Source organism: Cherax quadricarinatus, chromosome 1 (genome assembly GCF_038502225.1).
Source record: "Cherax quadricarinatus isolate ZL_2023a chromosome 1, ASM3850222v1, whole genome shotgun sequence".
Classification (NCBI taxonomy): Eukaryota; Metazoa; Arthropoda; class Malacostraca; order Decapoda; family Parastacidae; genus Cherax; species Cherax quadricarinatus.
Window position 1 is genome coordinate 97,567,115 of NC_091292.1, and position 17,304 is coordinate 97,584,418.

The 17,304-nt window shown below is 39.9% G+C and overlaps 2 protein-coding genes across 6 annotated transcripts in view; one reads left to right on the top strand and one right to left on the bottom strand.

Moving 5' to 3' along the window:
• Mau2 (Mau2 sister chromatid cohesion factor) overlaps positions 1–10,189 on the bottom strand; it is a 40,605-nt gene extending 30,416 nt beyond the window's left edge. Inside the window, exons 1-3 of the mRNA XM_053777523.2 lie at positions 9,872–10,189; positions 6,870–7,049; positions 5,734–5,856 (exon numbers count right to left, since the gene is read on the bottom strand). Of these exons, the coding sequence (XP_053633498.1) occupies positions 5,734–5,856; positions 6,870–7,049; positions 9,872–10,096 (528 nt within the window). The 5' untranslated portion in view covers positions 10,097–10,189. The remainder of the gene's footprint in view (positions 1–5,733; positions 5,857–6,869; positions 7,050–9,871) is intronic.
• The window catches only part of LOC128689332 (ralA-binding protein 1), an 87,424-nt gene that overhangs the window by 6,202 nt on the left and 63,918 nt on the right, over positions 1–17,304 (top strand). The window contains exons 1-2 of one of the 5 annotated variants that reach the window (XM_070084983.1): positions 10,333–10,430; positions 14,822–15,000. In XM_070084983.1, the coding sequence (XP_069941084.1) occupies positions 14,910–15,000 (91 nt within the window). In that variant the 5' untranslated portion in view covers positions 10,333–10,430; positions 14,822–14,909. Of the gene's footprint in view, positions 1–10,332; positions 10,431–10,537; positions 10,611–10,642; positions 10,747–14,821; positions 15,001–17,304 lie in introns of those variants that run through there. The other 4 variants (XM_070084984.1, XM_070084998.1, XM_070084991.1 and 1 more) reach the window with 4 other exon arrangements.

A 17,304-nucleotide genomic window follows, 5' to 3' on the forward strand; every position in this document is an offset into this window, starting at 1 on the left:
AGCTGTGACAACTCCCACTTTGTGTGTGATTCTTTATCTTTTAACTCCACGCCTCTTGCCAAGACCCTCGCATTTACTTCTCTTACAACCCCATCTATAAATATATTAAACAACCACGGTGACATCACACATCCTTGTCTAAGGCCTACTTTTACTGGGAAAAAATTTCCCTCTTTCCTACATACTCTAACTTGAGCCTCACTATCCTCGTAAAAACTCTTCACTGCTTTCAGTAACCTACCTCCTACACCATACACTTGCAACATCTGCCACATTGCCCCCCTATCCACCCTGTCATACGCCTTTTCCAAATCCATAAATGCCACAAAGACCTCTTTAGCCTTATCTAAATACTGTTCACTTATATGTTTCACTGTAAACACCTGGTCCACACACCCCCTACCTTTCCTAAAGCCTCCTTGTTCATCTGCTATCCTATTCTCCGTCTTACTCTTAATTCTTTCAATTATAACTCTACCATACACTTTACCAGGTACACTCAACAGACTTATCCCCCTATAATTTTTGCACTCTCTTTTATCCCCTTTGCCTTTATACAAAGGAACTATGCATGCTCTCTGCCAATCCCTAGGTACCTTACCCTCTTCCATACATTTATTAAATAATTGCACCAACCACTCCAAAACTATATCCCCACCTGCTTTTAACATTTCTATCTTTATCCCATCAATCCCGGCTGCCTTACCCCCTTTCATTTTACCTACTGCCTCACGAACTTCCCCCACACTCACAACTGGCTCTTCCTCACTCCTACAAGATGTTATTCCTCCTTGCCCTATACACGAAATCACAGCTTCCCTATCTTCATCAACATTTAACAATTCCTCAAAATATTCCTTCCATCTTCCCAATACCTCTACCTCTCCATTTAATAACTCTCCTCTCCTATTTTTAACTGACAAATCCATTTGTTCTCTAGGCTTTCTTAACTTGTTAATCTCACTCCAAAACTTTTTCTTATTTTCAACAAAATTTGTTGATAACATCTCACCCACTCTCTCATTTGCTCTCTTTTTACATTGCTTCACCACTCTCTTAACTTCTCTCTTTTTCTCCATATACTCTTCCCTCCTTGCATCACTTCTACTTTGTAAAAACTTCTCATATGCTAACTTTTTCTCCCTTACTACTCTCTTTACATCATCATTCCACCAATCGCTCCTCTTCCCTCCTGCACCCACTTTCCTGTAACCACAAACTTCTGCTGAACACTCTAACACTACATTTTTAAACCTACCCCATACCTCTTCGACCCCATTGCCTATGCTCTCATTAGCCCATCTATCCTCCAATAGCTGTTTATATCTTACCCTAACTGCCTCCTCTTTTAGTTTATAAACCTTCACCTCTCTCTTCCCTGATGCTTCTATTCTCCTTGTATCCCATCTACCTTTTACTCTCAGTGTAGCTACAACTAGAAAGTGATCTGATATATCTGTGGCCCCTCTATAAACATGTACATCCTGAAGTCTACTCAACAGTCTTTTATCTACCAATACATAATCCAACAAACTACTGTCATTTCGCCCTACATCATATCGTGTATACTTATTTATCCTCTTTTTCTTAAAATATGTATTACCTATAACTAAACCCCTTTCTATACAAAGTTCAATCAAAGGGCTCCCATTATCATTTACACCTGGCACCCCAAACTTACCTACCACACCCTCTCTAAAAGTTTCTCCTACTTTAGCATTCAAGTCCCCTACCACAATTACTCTCTCACTTGGTTCAAAGGCTCCTATACATTCACTTAACATCTCCCAAAATCTCTCTCTCTCCTCTGCATTCCTCTCTTCTCCAGGTGCATACACGCTTATTATGACCCACTTCTCGCATCCAACCTTTACTTTAATCCACATAATTCTTGAATTTACACATTCATATTCTCTTTTCTCCTTCCATAACTGATCATTTAACATTACTGCTACCCCTTCCTTTGCTCTAACTCTCTCAGATACTCCAGATTTAATCCCATTTATTTCCCCCCACTGAAACTCTCCTACCCTATAGGTAGTAGGTTGGTAGACAGCAACCACCCAGGGAAGTACTACCGTCCTGCCAGATGACTGTGAAACAAAAACCTGTAACTGTTTTGCATGATGGTAGGATTGCTGGTTTCTTTTTCTGTCTCATAAACACGCTAAGATAACAGGGATATCTTGCTACTCCTACTTACACTTTGGTCACACTTCACAGACACGCACATGCATATATATATATACATACATCTAGGTTTTTCTCCTTTTTCTAAATAGCTCTTGTTCTTTTTTATTTCTTCTATTGTCCATGGGGAAGTGGAAAAGAATCTTTCCTCCGTAAGCCATGCGTGTCGTATGAGGCGACTAAAATGCCGGGAGCAATGGGCTAGTAACCCCTTCTCCTGTATACAATTACTAATGAAACATATAAGTGAACAGTATTTAGATAAGGCTAAAGAGGTCTTTGTGGCATTTATGGATTTGGAAAAGGCGTATGACAGGGTGGATAGGGGGGCAATGTGGCAGATGTTGCAAGTGTATGGTGTAGGAGGTAGGTTACTGAAAGCAGTGAAGAGTTTTTACGAGGATAGTGAGGCTCAAGTTAGAGTATGTAGGAAAGAGGGAAATTTTTTCCCAGTAAAAGTAGGCCTTAGACAGGGATGTGTGATGTCACCGTGGTTGTTTAATATATTTATAGATGGGGTTGTAAGAGAAGTAAATGCGAGGGTCTTGGCAAGAGGCGTGGAGTTAAAAGATAAAGAATCACACACAAAGTGGGAGTTGTCACAGCTGCTCTTTGCTGATGACACTGTGCTCTTGGGAGATTCTGAAGAGAAGTTGCAGAGATTGGTGGATGAATTTGGTAGGGTGTGCAAAAGAAGAAAATTAAAGGTGAATACAGGAAAGAGTAAGGTTATGAGGATAACAAAAAGATTAGGTGATGAAAGATTGAATATCAGATTGGAGGGAGAGAGTATGGAGGAGGTGAACGTATTCAGATATTTGGGAGTGGACGTGTCAGCGGATGGGTCTATGAAAGATGAGGTGAATCATAGAATTGATGAGGGAAAAAGAGTGAGTGGTGCACTTAGGAGTCTGTGGAGACAAAGAACTTTGTCCTTGGAGGCAAAGAGGGGAATGTATGAGAGTATAGTTTTACCAACGCTCTTGTATGGGTGTGAAGCGTGGGTGATGAATGTTGCAGCGAGGAGAAGGCTGGAGGCAGTGGAGATGTCATGTCTGAGGGCAATGTGTGGTGTGAATATAATGCAGAGAATTCGTAGTTTGGAAGTTAGGAGGAGGTGCGGGATTACCAAAACTGTTGTCCAGAGGGCTGAGGAAGGGTTGTTGAGGTGGTTCGGACATGTAGAGAGAATGGAGCGAAACAGAATGACTTCAAGAGTGTATCAGTCTGTAGTGGAAGGAAGGCGGGGTAGGGGTCGGCCTAGGAAGGGTTGGAGAGAGGGGGTAAAGGAGGTTTTGTGTGCGAGGGGCTTGGACTTCCAGCAGGCATGCGTGAGCGTGTTTGATAGGAGTGAATGGAGACAAATGGTTTTTAATACTTGACGTGCTGTTGGAGTGTGAGCAAAGTAACATTTATGAAGGGATTCAGGGAAACCGGCAGGCCGGACTTGAGTCCTGGAGATGGGAAGTACAGTGCCTGCACTCTGAAGGAGGGGTGTTAATGTTGCAGTTTAAAAACTGTAGTGTAAAGCACCCTTCTGGCAAGACAGTGATGGAGTGAATGATGGTGAAAGTTTTTCTTTTTCGGGCCACCCTGCCTTGGTGGGAATCGGCCGGTGTGATAATAAAATAAAAAAAAAACATTTGTCATTTCTTGTATTTTTTTTTAACCTCGACAGCCATCACCCACCAAGGCTGAGGTAACCCAAAGAAGAAAATACATTCACCATCATTCATTCAACTGCTCTCCTGCCAGAATAATTCTAACACTACAATTCAGATTACTCTGGCTGCAACATCCCCAACCATCACCTTCACACTTACATTTCCAACTTCAGCACTCTAAATCAGGCTGACCAGTTTCCTTGAATCCCTTCATAAATATTAGTATACTCAAACTCCAACAGCACATTTATTAAAATTATCTGTTCTATTTGCTCCTATCTAACCTGCCTACCCCCACAAGGCTACTAGATGCTCAAGCCTCTGAAACTCAAAGTACCCTTTACACTTTTCCTTTTATTCATTACTGGGATGACCCCTACTTCTCCTACCTTCCATCCCCAGTTATACACACTCCATATCATCCTACCCCCTCTTCATCCTCTCTAAATGCTCAAACTGCCTCAACAACCCCTACTCAGCTCCATGAATTATACTCCTGATGACCCCACACCTTTTACTCTCCGTTCTCCAAACCAAACCTCTGCATAATATTCCAGCCACACATTGATATCAAACTTGACATCTCCATTGCCTCTACCCTTCTTGTTGCAATGTTCAAAGCCCATACTTCACACCCATGCAAAAAAATTAGTACGTATCATTATACTCTGGTACATTCCTTTCTTTTGCCTCCATGAATAAATTTTCTTTCTTTCCACAGTTGCCTCAACACACACCCCTACATTTTTCCCCCTCATCTATCCTATGACTCACCTGATGTTATCTTCATTATAGAATAATAAGAAAATATTATAATGTTTATATTATAATAATAAGGTAAAAGGACCCCAATGGAAATAAGTCACTCTGTCTGACTTTTTTGGGTTATCCTAGGTTCTCTACACATATGCTGCTATGTATGATAATTCTATGTAACTGTATTTGTGTGTACCTGAATAAACTTACTTACTTACTTGATAGAACCATCTTCCAACAGGTCTACCCCGAAATATCTCAACACATTTACTTCCTCCATTCTCCCTCCTCCAATCTGGTATGCAATGTATCACTGCCTAGACTTTGTTGCCCCACATCACATTGCTCTTTTCTAAGTCCACTTCTAATTTTTTAAATTTACATACCCTCCCAAATTCACCAACCTTTGTGACTTGTCTTGTATGGTGGCAATACTGAGATAATCAGGGCAAGCTAGGTTATGCCAGATTAACACACAAAAAAATGAATCTTTTGTTTGAATCTTTTGTTTGGGTTGGTAGACAGCAACCACCCAGGGAGGTACTACCGTCCTGCCAAGTGAGTGTAAAACGGAAACCTGTAATTGTTTTACATGATGGTAGGATTGCTGGTGTCTTTTTTCTGTCTCATAAACATGCAAGATTTCAGGTATGTCTTGCTACTTCTACTTACACTTAGGTCACACTACACATACATGTACAAGCACATATATATATACACACCCCTCTGGGTTTTCTGCTATTTTCTTTCTAGTTCTTGTTCTTGTTTATTTTCTCTTCTCTCCATGGGGAAGTGGAATAGAATTCTTCCTCTTTAAGCCATGTGTGTTGTAAGAGGCGACTAAAATGCCGGGAACAAGGGCCTAGTAACCCCTTCTCCTGTATACATTACTATAGTTAAAAAGAGAAATTTTTGTTTTTCTTTTTGGGCCACCCTGCTTCAATGGGATATGGCCGGTTTGTTGAAAGAAAGAAAAGAAACATATTCTGTACATGACCATCAAAGTGTTATAAACACATACTGTATTAAGTAATGGTTGACATAATAAATTCTTTAGTCACAGAGCTTTCAGTCTTGAACAGATACACTTTCCAAAGGTTCTTCAAGGTCATCTTGTACTTACCATAATTTTGCTTAGAAGGAATAGTAACTGTGTGTAGCCAACATCCTGGATATGACAGTACTCAAGGCCCATTTGTAAAAGGCCACCAGCGGTTGCATAATCAAATTCCGACAGCCCTAATTGCTGTAAATTTCAATTATATAAATATATATACTATATATATATCATATATTCTGATTGACAACACATTCTATTATTGTTGTGAAATAATTAAACTAGTCGATTGATCTAAGTGACAGGAACATGAAGGTGAAAAGTGATAATAAAACGCAATAAAGATGAAATTTATTCAACTTCGGCAAATCTTGTTTTTCCCAAATGTCAAAAACAGAATTCATACCCAGTAGAAAAAAATAAAAGTATACAAAATGTAAATACAAGAGAAAGGTTCTACTTGCAAGAAATACGTACCCAGTTTTTCTTTAAAAAAAATTAACAGAAAAAAACCATAACATGGTACTATACTCAAGATAATTGTACAGGAAGTAACACTAAATCTCTAAGCTGAATAAAAACAATGATGGACAATGCCAATAAGTTGGAGAATAAAACATGCAACACTTGGATATCATTGCTGCCAAAACATCTCGCCTGCACAGCAGGCTTCTTCGGGGAAAATGTTTATTCAATAAAGATATTAACCCGTAAACGGTCCAAACGTATATATACGTTTTCTCAACATTTGAAAGTATGTAAACAAAGTAGATCTTCTTTTTGTTTTTCTACATTTGAAAATGTGTACAAAAACTTTGATCTACTTTTTTTTTTTTTTTATATTTGAAAATATGTAAAAAAACTTAGATCTACTTTTGTAGCACTACACATGTGAACGTAGATCTGCTTGGACCATTTACGGGTTAAGTGCTGCGCATAAATCTTATTAAAACAAAATCTGTATGCAAGTACGCATGCACACACACACATACATACACACACACACATTTATCAATAACTTTAATTCATGTATCAATTAAAAATAAATAGAAAAAATAATTAAAATGAATTAGAAGTTGATAAAAATTGAATAATAGTTTCCAAAGTGGGATTAATTCTTTCTAAAGTGGCATTTAGAAATGGGGGCAAACTATTTCAAGAAAACATAACACAATGCTAAACATATTGCATAAAAAACTTACAGCTGTTTGAAAGATTAAACGACAGTGCCAATACACACTTTGCCGAGATAACTCGATTGCCCGGTGCAGTAAAGATTTGGCATTACTAGCACCTCGGTTGTGTTCGTACAATTTTGCTAGCTCACTTGCAGCTTCAAATCGTACATCATCAAACCCAGCAATATTCATGGATAAGGTCCACTGTTGAAAGAGATCTTTATTAATCATCTATCAAGAGTAAGCTAAGTACCAAAAAAAAAAAAAAAACATTTGAACATACCATATTAATGTTTAAGAATTACTGTAATACTGAAACTTCTTGCAAAGTTGACACTTATTAGGAACAGTATATGTATAACTAATAAAACACCCTGCAGCTATTTATACAATAACAGTGTTAAATAAGGTGGCTAAAATAGCAAACATAATCAAAATATTTGGCAATTCCAATTACTGAACCTTTCAGAATTATTAAAACTTACTTAAGAATGTTGTCATCTTTATTCACACACACACACACACACACACACACACACACACACATATATATACAAATACATATACATACAGTATTAATATTGGTAGAATTACCGACAATATGTAAAGTAAAAGGACACAAGTGCAACTAATGTGACATTTTATTGTGGCAACATTTCGCTCTCCAGGAGCTTTATCAACCTTTAACGGCCTGATAAAGCTCTGGAGAGCGAAACGTTGCCACAATAAAATGTCACATTAGTTGCATTTGTGTCCTTTTACTTTACATACATACAGTACTAGGTATATTTTGGGCTGAACAATCCTTCACTAGTTATCTCATGTTCGTAAGTGTCCTTTATTTAAATGATGTGATTCAGTACTTTATAACCAATGAATTGTATGTATGAATTTAAATAGTATTAACTTTATGTCTAACAACTAAAACTGCAGTAGTTTTTATATTACCAATGAATTGATAATGCAATCAACATATGCTTATCACTTACAAGAAATGATGTGTAAAAGGGTCTTTACAAGAATAGTGTGCAATATTATATTACTTTTAATAACCATGTAATGTGAAATATGTAAAGTAAAAGGACACAAGTGCAACTAATGTGACATTTATTGTGGCAACGTTTCGCTCTCCAGGAGCTTTATCAAGCTTGATAAAGCTCCTGGAGAGCGAAACGTTGCCACAATAAATGTCACATTAGTTGCACTTGTGTCCTTTTACTTTACATATTGTCGGTAATTCTACCAACTTTATAATGTGAAATAAATTAGAATTTGAATATCATTCAAACCAAGGAAAGCCTATCAACCCTACATAACGTTACATAATGTATTTTATAGTGATGAAATCAGTTTCATTAATTTCTCATTGATCAAAAAATTCTAGTTTTAGAGACCCTGCCTTAATATGTTTCAAATAAATAAATAAATATAGGATGTTTGTCCTCATTATTCGTGGGCTTCTGTTGGATACTCCTCCTAGGCCTCCAGCAAGACTGATGTTGTTAACTCAGATGGGTGTGTATGTGTTAGGGTCTGGGTCTGCTAGGGTTTAAGCAAGGTGGCCTTCATGGTTCCCTTTCCTCTTTCTGGAAGAAACTTTGTTTCCTTTATAGATCTTACCCATTTTGGGGCAACATTTTCCCTGTACTCTTAGGAAGGAGGGCTCAATAAGGCACAAGCTATAATGGCCCTTAACAACCTTCAACAAGAAGAATAGAGAAAATCGGTTCTAGTATACATTATTTAGGCATGCATACTGGTCAGAGAGCCCATCATAAGTCCAAGGCGTTGGTAAATGAGTACATCACTAAGTGAGGAGAGGCTGTATTATATTTTGGCACATTTTACATACATAATGAGATTGAGACCATTTTAGTTTTGAAATAACCTTACAATATTTGGAAATTTTTGAGTTGATGGTGGCAATAATATATAGTGTTTGTGTGGTTAAGTTTCTTCTCTCTTTGTTGGGTTTATGAGGTACACTGACAGCATAAGCCATATCGAGCCCGGTTTCTCGATGGTAAGAGGAAAAATTGTTGCCCAAGGCTGGGTGATGAGAGAAAAGGAACAAAAGTTCCTTTGTAAATAGAGACTGAAACTTGAAGTTTCCAATTAGATCTGGTAGATGCCCTTGCCAAGCCCCAGCAGAGCAGGACGCTAACACTCCCACCTGAGTTCAGTAACCGGCTTCCCACCAAAGATTGATAAAGAATTTCCCACAGAGCGGAAAAAAAATGGAGCTGGCTAAAAGCTGATGAACAGGTGCCCCTCCTGTCGAGTGCCTGGTGGGCAAAACAGATGAGGACAAGCATCCCAGAGAGAACAGGGGAAATCTGTCACCGATACTCAGGAGAGGGAGAGATGTCCACATCCGACAAAGGCTGGCGCAGAAGTCCCTGTGGTTAAATTTGGGAGATGAGGTGATTTCTAAGCAGAGCCTTGAATTGGTGTGCTGGCAGGGGCCCTTTTGTATATTCAGGCAACGAAGTCCAGATCTTAGGACCCTTTGTATGTATAGCAATTTTGCATAGGGAGAGATGGACACGAGGGATATCAAAGAGTGTTTTGTGTCTTGTGTTATGCAAGTGCGTTCTGTTTTAGTTCTCAAGGAATTTGACAGGAGGGTTTATATTGGAGAATAATGTTCTGTGTATGTAGTAGGCACAATAATACGAGTGGGTATTTTGTATGTTAAACAGGTTCAAGGTCTTAAATAACAGTGGGGAGTGTTGCCTGGTGCAGGAATTTGTAATCAATCTTACAACAGCTTTCTGTTGGATAATTAAAGGTTTAAGGCGATTTGGTGTGGTTGAACCCTTTGTACAAATATCATAGGTGAAGTAAGAGTAGATGAGAGAGTGCTAAACAACAAAAAGTGCCGTTTGGGGTACATAGCACCGTATCTTAGAGAGGATGCCTACTATTTTGGAGATATGAGGTGTATACTAAAATACCCACTTAATATTAGCACCGCAAACTGCCCAACCTAACAACTGTCACTCAGATATTGTAGCAACACGTACTGCCTGTTCCAGGTGGTCCCGAGCCAGCTCTGTGTTGTTTGTATAATGTATGAGAAGGTTCGCCAGCTGCAGGTGTGTGCGAGCCTCCACTTTGGGTGGGGGGCGGAAGGTTAGCACAGCCTGGAGGCACTGCAAGCAGCTCTTGATATTAGCTGGTTCCTGGGTTCGAAACATCTCGGCCAGTGCTAGCAGGGAGAGGTAATAAGCATCTTGAGAATTAGCCATAGCATGTGATTACGAGGAATTGTGACGCACTAACAGCTAATTCCCGAGACGCGACTCCCGCGACCCACTAACTTGTAAACAATCTGCTTTCAAAACTTAGCGAAATTTCATTGAATTTTCGTCAAGGTCAACTGCAAACCTGAAATAAATCTTGCATACCGTATGGGAAAATATTTTGCTTGAAATATATATGCGACTTTTTCGCTCAAAACCACGTTATTTGTGAGGTGGGCAGTAAATTGTTGAGTTGTGAATGTCGCGCATGGAGGAGAAAAACACGGGAACTATTGACCATTCAGTTTTCTCTCACATCTCCTCTCACACTCGGGATTATGTGAGTAAACCTAGTGAAAGGAGGAGCGTGGGACATGCACATAGCGAGTGACAGGGTGGTTTCGAGAGACAGGAGAGAGAAATGCCGTTACAGAGGCAATTTTTTTTTATACTGGTCTGGCAGTGGTGGTCGGGGCGTCAGCTGTGGCCACCTCTGGTGGGATTTCTGTTTTATTATGCGGTATGTTGAGTCTGTTGAGCCACAGAGGACGACACTGTCATACTAAGTGGGATTTGCACCGACGAGGAATCATGTCTAGAACTCGTAAGGGGCTTAATAAAGTGTGAGAAGTTGGGCAAGATCTTGGTGGACGAGGGTAAGGTGGTGGTGGAGTGAGGCACCTAACCTGTATGACCCTTGTGGGTTTAGCGCTTAGTTTTGATTGGTCTTGAGGTACCTTTCTGGGCGTACCTTTCTTGAGGTACGTTTCTTGAGGCGCCTTTCTTGAGGCGCCTTTCTTGAGGTGCCTTTCTTGAGGCGCCTTTCTTGAGGCACCTTTCTTGAGGCACCTTTCTTGAGGCACCTTTCTTGAGGCACCTTTTTTGAGGCACCTTTTTTGAGGCACCTTTCCTGAGGTGCCTATCTTGAGGCGCCTTTCTTGAGGCACCTTTCTTGAGGCACCTTTTTTGAGGCACCTTTTTTGAGGCACCTTTCCTGAGGTGCCTATCTTGAGGCGCCTTTCTTGGGGCACCTTTCTTGAGGCGCCTTTCTTGAGGTGCCTTTCTTGAGGCACCTTTCTTGAGGCACCTTTTTTGAGGCACCTTTCCTGAGGTGCCTTTCTTGAGGCACCTTTCTTGAGGCGCCTTTCTTAAGGTGCCTTTCTTGAGGCACCTTTCTTGAGGCGCCTTTCTTGAGGCGCCTTTCTTAAGGTGCCTTTCTTGAGGCGCCTTTCTTGAGGCACCTTTCTTGAGGTGCCTTTCTTGAGGCACCTTTCTTGAGGCGCCTTTCTTGAGGTGCCTTTCTTGAGGCACCTTTCTTGAGGCGCCTTTCTTGAGGCGCCTTTCTTGAGGCGCCTTTCTTGAGGCACCTTTCTTGAGGTGCCTTTCTTGAGGTGCCTTTCTTGAGGCGCCTTTCTTGAGGCGCCTTTCTTGAGGCGCCTTTCTTGAGGTGCCTTTCTTGGGGCACCTTTCTTGAGGCGCCTTTCTTGAGGCGCCTTTCTTGAGGCACCTTTCTTGAGGTGCCTTTCTTGAGGCACCTTTCTTGAGGTGCCTTTCTTGAGGCACCTTTCTTGAGGCACCATTCTTGAGGTGCCTTTTTTGAGGCACTTTTCTTGAGGCACCTTACTCCCGTCTTATCTACTCAGCCGCATTACTCATTGTAAATCTTTATTCTTCTTGAAGACATGTCTACTGAGCGATTGTATCTTGCAGTGCATACAGCTGTTATACTTGTTAACAATTCTAAATGGAAATAAGTCACTTTTCTTTGGGTTACTCTAAATAATTTAAACATATATAACAAAAAGGCACAATACCGTGACTGGAACGATACACAAATAACCCGCACATAAAAGAGAGAAGCTTACGACGACGTTTCGGTCCGACTTGGACCATTGACAAAGTCACACGTGTGACTTTGTCAATGGTCCAAGTCGGACCAAAACGTCGTCGTAAGCTTCTCTCTTTTATGTGAGGGTTATTTCTGTAATTTAAACATATGTTACTGTATGATAATTATACTTGTGTACCTGTGCCTCAGTAAAATTAGGGATGATAGCCTCCACTGCCTAGTCTGAGATCAGACCATCTAAATTGGAATGGATTTATTACAAGAATACAAACTAAGAACATGTTAAAAGTATACAACTGCTACTTAGTAGATACTGGCCATTAATTATAGTATGAATTGTTCATTATTAAGTCTTTTGTAGTTTAGATATTATTTTGTGCAAATGGTAAAACATGTAGCCAAACCAATAAAGTTCACCTAAACCCAACCTAAAATGCCTTAACGTAACTTGTACTCATGGCTCAGTTGATAGTGTACTCAGCTTGCACACTGAGGTACTGGGGATTGCTCCCTGTCATGGATGAAATATTGGACATGTTTCCTTACACCTGCTGCCCCTGTTCACCTAACACCTGGGTATTAGTTGACTATTGTGGATTGCATCCTAGGAAGAAAATTATAGGCCCCCAGTGGAAATAAGATGGACATTCCCTGATGACTCCTGGATTTTGTTGTTATCCTGAGTGGCTAACCCTACATGTTACAAATCCTAACAGAATCTTATCTTTTCTTGTTTTAAGTGTACCTCTGCTATCAGCATTGGTCCATCTTTATGTATGGCCAGACAACATTACTTGATACTAAGCACACATGCTCACACATGCTTGAAAACTAAAATTAATGTACTGTGCTAATTTTGCTATTATCTCCCAAAGTAATTTTCACAAGAAATAATTACTTGTTCCATGTTGTGCATAGGTTGTTTATACTGTAAAATATAAGCCCAAAACACATGGGAAACTAAAGTGTATACTGAATATCAGTAAAAGTATGTATGATGTACCTGCCATCTTACATGTTCATAAGACAGACAGACAAAACCAGCAGCCCTGAGAGAGTACACAGCCTTTAACAAACTTTGAAGAAATCTTCATCCTGTCAGAGTGCAAAGCATAAAATACAGGCAGGTACCACTTTGTAGCATTTGGCTAGTACAACTGTTTTCAATTATACCCATTCATCATTTATTCAGACTTCCTACAATAAATATATTCACCGCTTACTATAAACTATGGTCACCCTGCCTTGGTGGGAGACAGCCGACATGTTAAAAAAAAAAAAGTAATTTGTGTACTGTATATGCATTTTTTAGGCCTAGCTATATTGCTCACTTAATATGATAGTGTAAACATGTTACCAGGCTTTTATGTGCATTTGTAAGTGAAAAAAAGCTATGAGTTACTTTACAGCAATTTTTGCTTTACATTGGTAGTCCAGAACCTAACCTGCTGTATAAATGGGGCCCTCCTGTAGTCATTGTACTTAAATTTCTTTCCTATGTACAACTTAATTAAATCACTTAGCGTTTATGTAATGTACTTAATTATTATACAGTGAAACATTAATAGCTATTAATGAAATAATCATAAGTACTATAACACTTACAGTACTGTACATCAGAATTGTAGCATCAGACATGAAAAATAAATTGTAACAACAATAGGAAAACATATGATTTCACATATAGTTTAGTTTTTGCTAATAATCTTGAGAGATTTCTTTGCAAAGCAGCTTAATAAATAATCTTCATTTATACAAGTACACGTGTAAGGTATACAGGCCTAGCTGATGTCAATGACACTTCTATATAGAAAGCCCCTTGTTATGCGGAGCATTTCGGGAGAGTTAGGTCAGTTTTGTTCCCAGGAAGCAACCCACCCAGGTACCTATTTTACTGACAAGTGAACATGGACATCAGGTGCCCTAGGGAAACATGTCCTAATGTTTCCACCCATACCAGTGGACAGCCCCATTCAAAGCAGGAGAAATATCAGAGCTGGAACAAGTAGAGATTGTTTACAGCTCACATTGAGCCAGTAAAGCACCTAAATTACTGGGAATGCCTTCAAGTCTTGAACATGTACTCATTGGAGCGGAGGAGAGAATGGTACATGATAATACATACCTGGAAAGTACTTGAGGGCCTGGTCCCAAATCTGCATACTGCCATAACAGCATACTGGAGTGAGAGATATAGGAGGAAGTGTAAAATAAACCCAGGGAGGACCAAGGGTGCGGTGGGGACAATAAGGGAACACTATCAACAACCTGGGTCCCAGACTATTCAACATCTTACCAGAGGATATCAGAAACATGGCTGGAACGAGTGTAGAAGCCTTCAAGAGGAAACTGGACAAGTATCTTCACCAGGTGCCAGATCAACCAGGATGTGGTGGATATGTGAGGCAGCAGGCTTCCAGCAGCAACAGCCTGGTTGACCAGCCAAGCACCAGATGAGCCTGGCTCATGGCTGGGCTCCAAGAGTAGTGAAACTCTTGAAACTCTTCAAAGGTATATCAAAGGGGATCAACCCCTGCTTCTCAGTGGGTAAGCTGTGTGCGCTAGCGGTCGAGCTGCGGGATACCATTGTGAATAATCAAACCTTTATGAATAATGAATCCATACTAAAAACTTAATAACTTAGTAGGGTATTTAAGGTACCATGCTGCAGATACCTGGTGAATTCATTCTAATTTTGAAAATTTTCAGTGAAGTTCACTTGTAAAGTAGCTATATAACACATTCATTTTGGAAATATATCCCCACACAATTGCTCATGTTGTGAGCACCCTAAAACAAAAACATTGCTAATATTGTATGTGATTCAGTGTTTTGTTTTTAAATTATACTGAATATGTAACTTCGTAAAATCTCTATTGCAGGTGAACGCTGATCTCTGTTGAATCCTCATCACATACTGTAGCATTCAGGCTTCTGACAACTTCCTCATATGGTTACTCATGTGTAGTCATGTCCAGCATGGATTTTGAGAGTCCAGATGTAGAAAAGGAGTTTCCAGGTCTCTATGCGTCTGAGTCATCTCGGCGCAGTGACAGTGATTGTGAGTGTTGGCAGAACAGTTGATTTCTCAGCCTGATTTTATACTATAAGATCAATCCTTAGTTTGATGTGTATGTACAGGTAAACCATAAATGATGATAATTATGAATGTATTCATACTCGATTATGATTGAAATATATTATTATTTTCTTACCGGTATTGTTATTACTGTATTTGAACATGTTATTTAATTAATGTGACTAATCATCCTTTGAGCTCACTTTATTTTTTGCAATGTTATTAAACGATATCCAAATACTGTAATGTACCAGCATTCTTATGTGGGCATGAAGCATGGGTTGTAAATGCTGCAGTGAGGAGGCGGCTGGAGGCAGTGGAGATGTCGTGTCTAAGGGCAGTGTGTGGCGTAAATATTATGCAGAGAATTCATAGTGTGTAAATTAATTAGGACGAGGTGTGGAGTTACTAAGAGGGCTGAAGAGGGGCTGTTGAGGTGGTTTGGTCATTTAGAATGGAACAAAGTAGAATGACTTGGAGAGCGTATAAATCTATTGGGGAAGGAAGGCGGGATAGGGGTCGTCCCCGGAAAGGTTGGAGGGAGCGGGTAAAGGAGGTTTTCTGGGTGAGGGGCTTGGACTTCCAGAAAGTGTATGTGATCGTATTAGGAGTGAATGGAGACAAATGGTTTTTGGGACCTGACGAGCTGTTGGAGTGTGAGCAGGGTAATATTTTGTGAAGGGATTCAGGGAAACCGGTTAGCCAGACTTGAGTCCTGGAAATGGGAAGTACAGTGCCTGCACTTTAAAGGAGAGGTTTAGGATATTGGCAGTTTGGAGGGACGTCTAAACTGTCATAGCTGAGCGCCTATGCAAAAGCAGTGATTATGTATGGGTGATGGTGAAAGTGTTGAATGGTGATGAAACTTTTTTCTTTCTTTTTGGGGTTTTCTTTCTTTTTGGGTCACCCTGCCTTGGTGGGAAGTGGCCAATGTGTTAAAATAATTTTTTTTTTCAACAAACCGGCCGTATCCCACCAAGGCAGGGTGGCCCAAAAAGAAAAACGAAAGTTTCTCTTTTTAAATTTAATAATTTATACAGGAGAAGGGGTTACTAGGCCCTTGCTCCCGGCATATTAGTCGCCTCTAACAACACACATGGCTTACGGAGGAAGAATTCTGTTCCACTTTCCCTTGGAGATAAGAGGAAATAAACAAGAACAAGAATTAGAAAGAAAATAGAAGAAAACCCAGAGGGGTGTGTTTATATATGCTTGTACATGTATGTGTGGTGTGACCTAAGTGTAAATAGAAGCAGCAAGACGTACCTGAAATCTTGCATGTTTAAGAGACAGAAAAAAAACACCAGCAGTCCTACCATCATGTAAAACAATTACAGGATTCTGTTTTACACTCACTTGGTGCAGGACGGTAGTACCTCCCTGTGTGGTTGCTGTCTACCAACCTACTACCTACAATAAATATAAATATAATTATAGTAGTAGGTTGGTAGACAGCAACCACCCAGGGGGGGTACTACCATCCTGCCATGTGAGTGTGAAATGAAAGCCTGTAATTGTTTTACATGATGGTAGGATTGCTGGTGTCCATTTTTCTGTCTCATAAACATGCAAGGTTTCAGGTACATTTTGCTGCTTCTACTTACACTTAGGTCACACTACACATACATTTACGAGCATATATATACACACCCCTCTGGGTTTTCTTCTATTTTCTTACTAGTTCTTGTTCTTGTTTATTTCCTCTTACCTCCATGAGGAAGTGAAACAGAATTCTTCCTCCGTAAGCCATGCATGTTGTAAGAGGCGACTAAAATGCCAAGAGCAAGGGGCCAGTAACCCCTTCTCTTGTATATATTACTAAATTTAAAAAGAGAAACTTTTGTTTTTCTTTTTGGGCCACCCTGCCTCGGTGGGATACGGCCGGTTTGTTGAAAGAAAGAAAGAATATATATATGTTATAGGTAGTAGGTTGGTAGACAGCAACCACCCAGGGAGGTACTACCATTCTGCCAAGTGAGTGTAAAACGAAAGCCTGTAATTGTTTTACATGATGGTAGGATTGCTGGTGTCCATTTTTCTGTCTCATAAACATGCAAAGTTTCAGGTACGTTTTGCTACTTCTATTTACACTTAGGTCACACTACACATACATGTACAAGCATATATATACACACCCCTCTGGGTTTTCTTCTATTTTCTTTCTAATTCTTGTTATTGTTTATTTCCTCTTATCTCCATGGGGAAGTGGAACGGAATTCTTCCTCTGTAAGCCATGCGTGCCGTAAGAGGCGACTAAAATGCCGGGAGCAAGGGGCTAGTAACCCC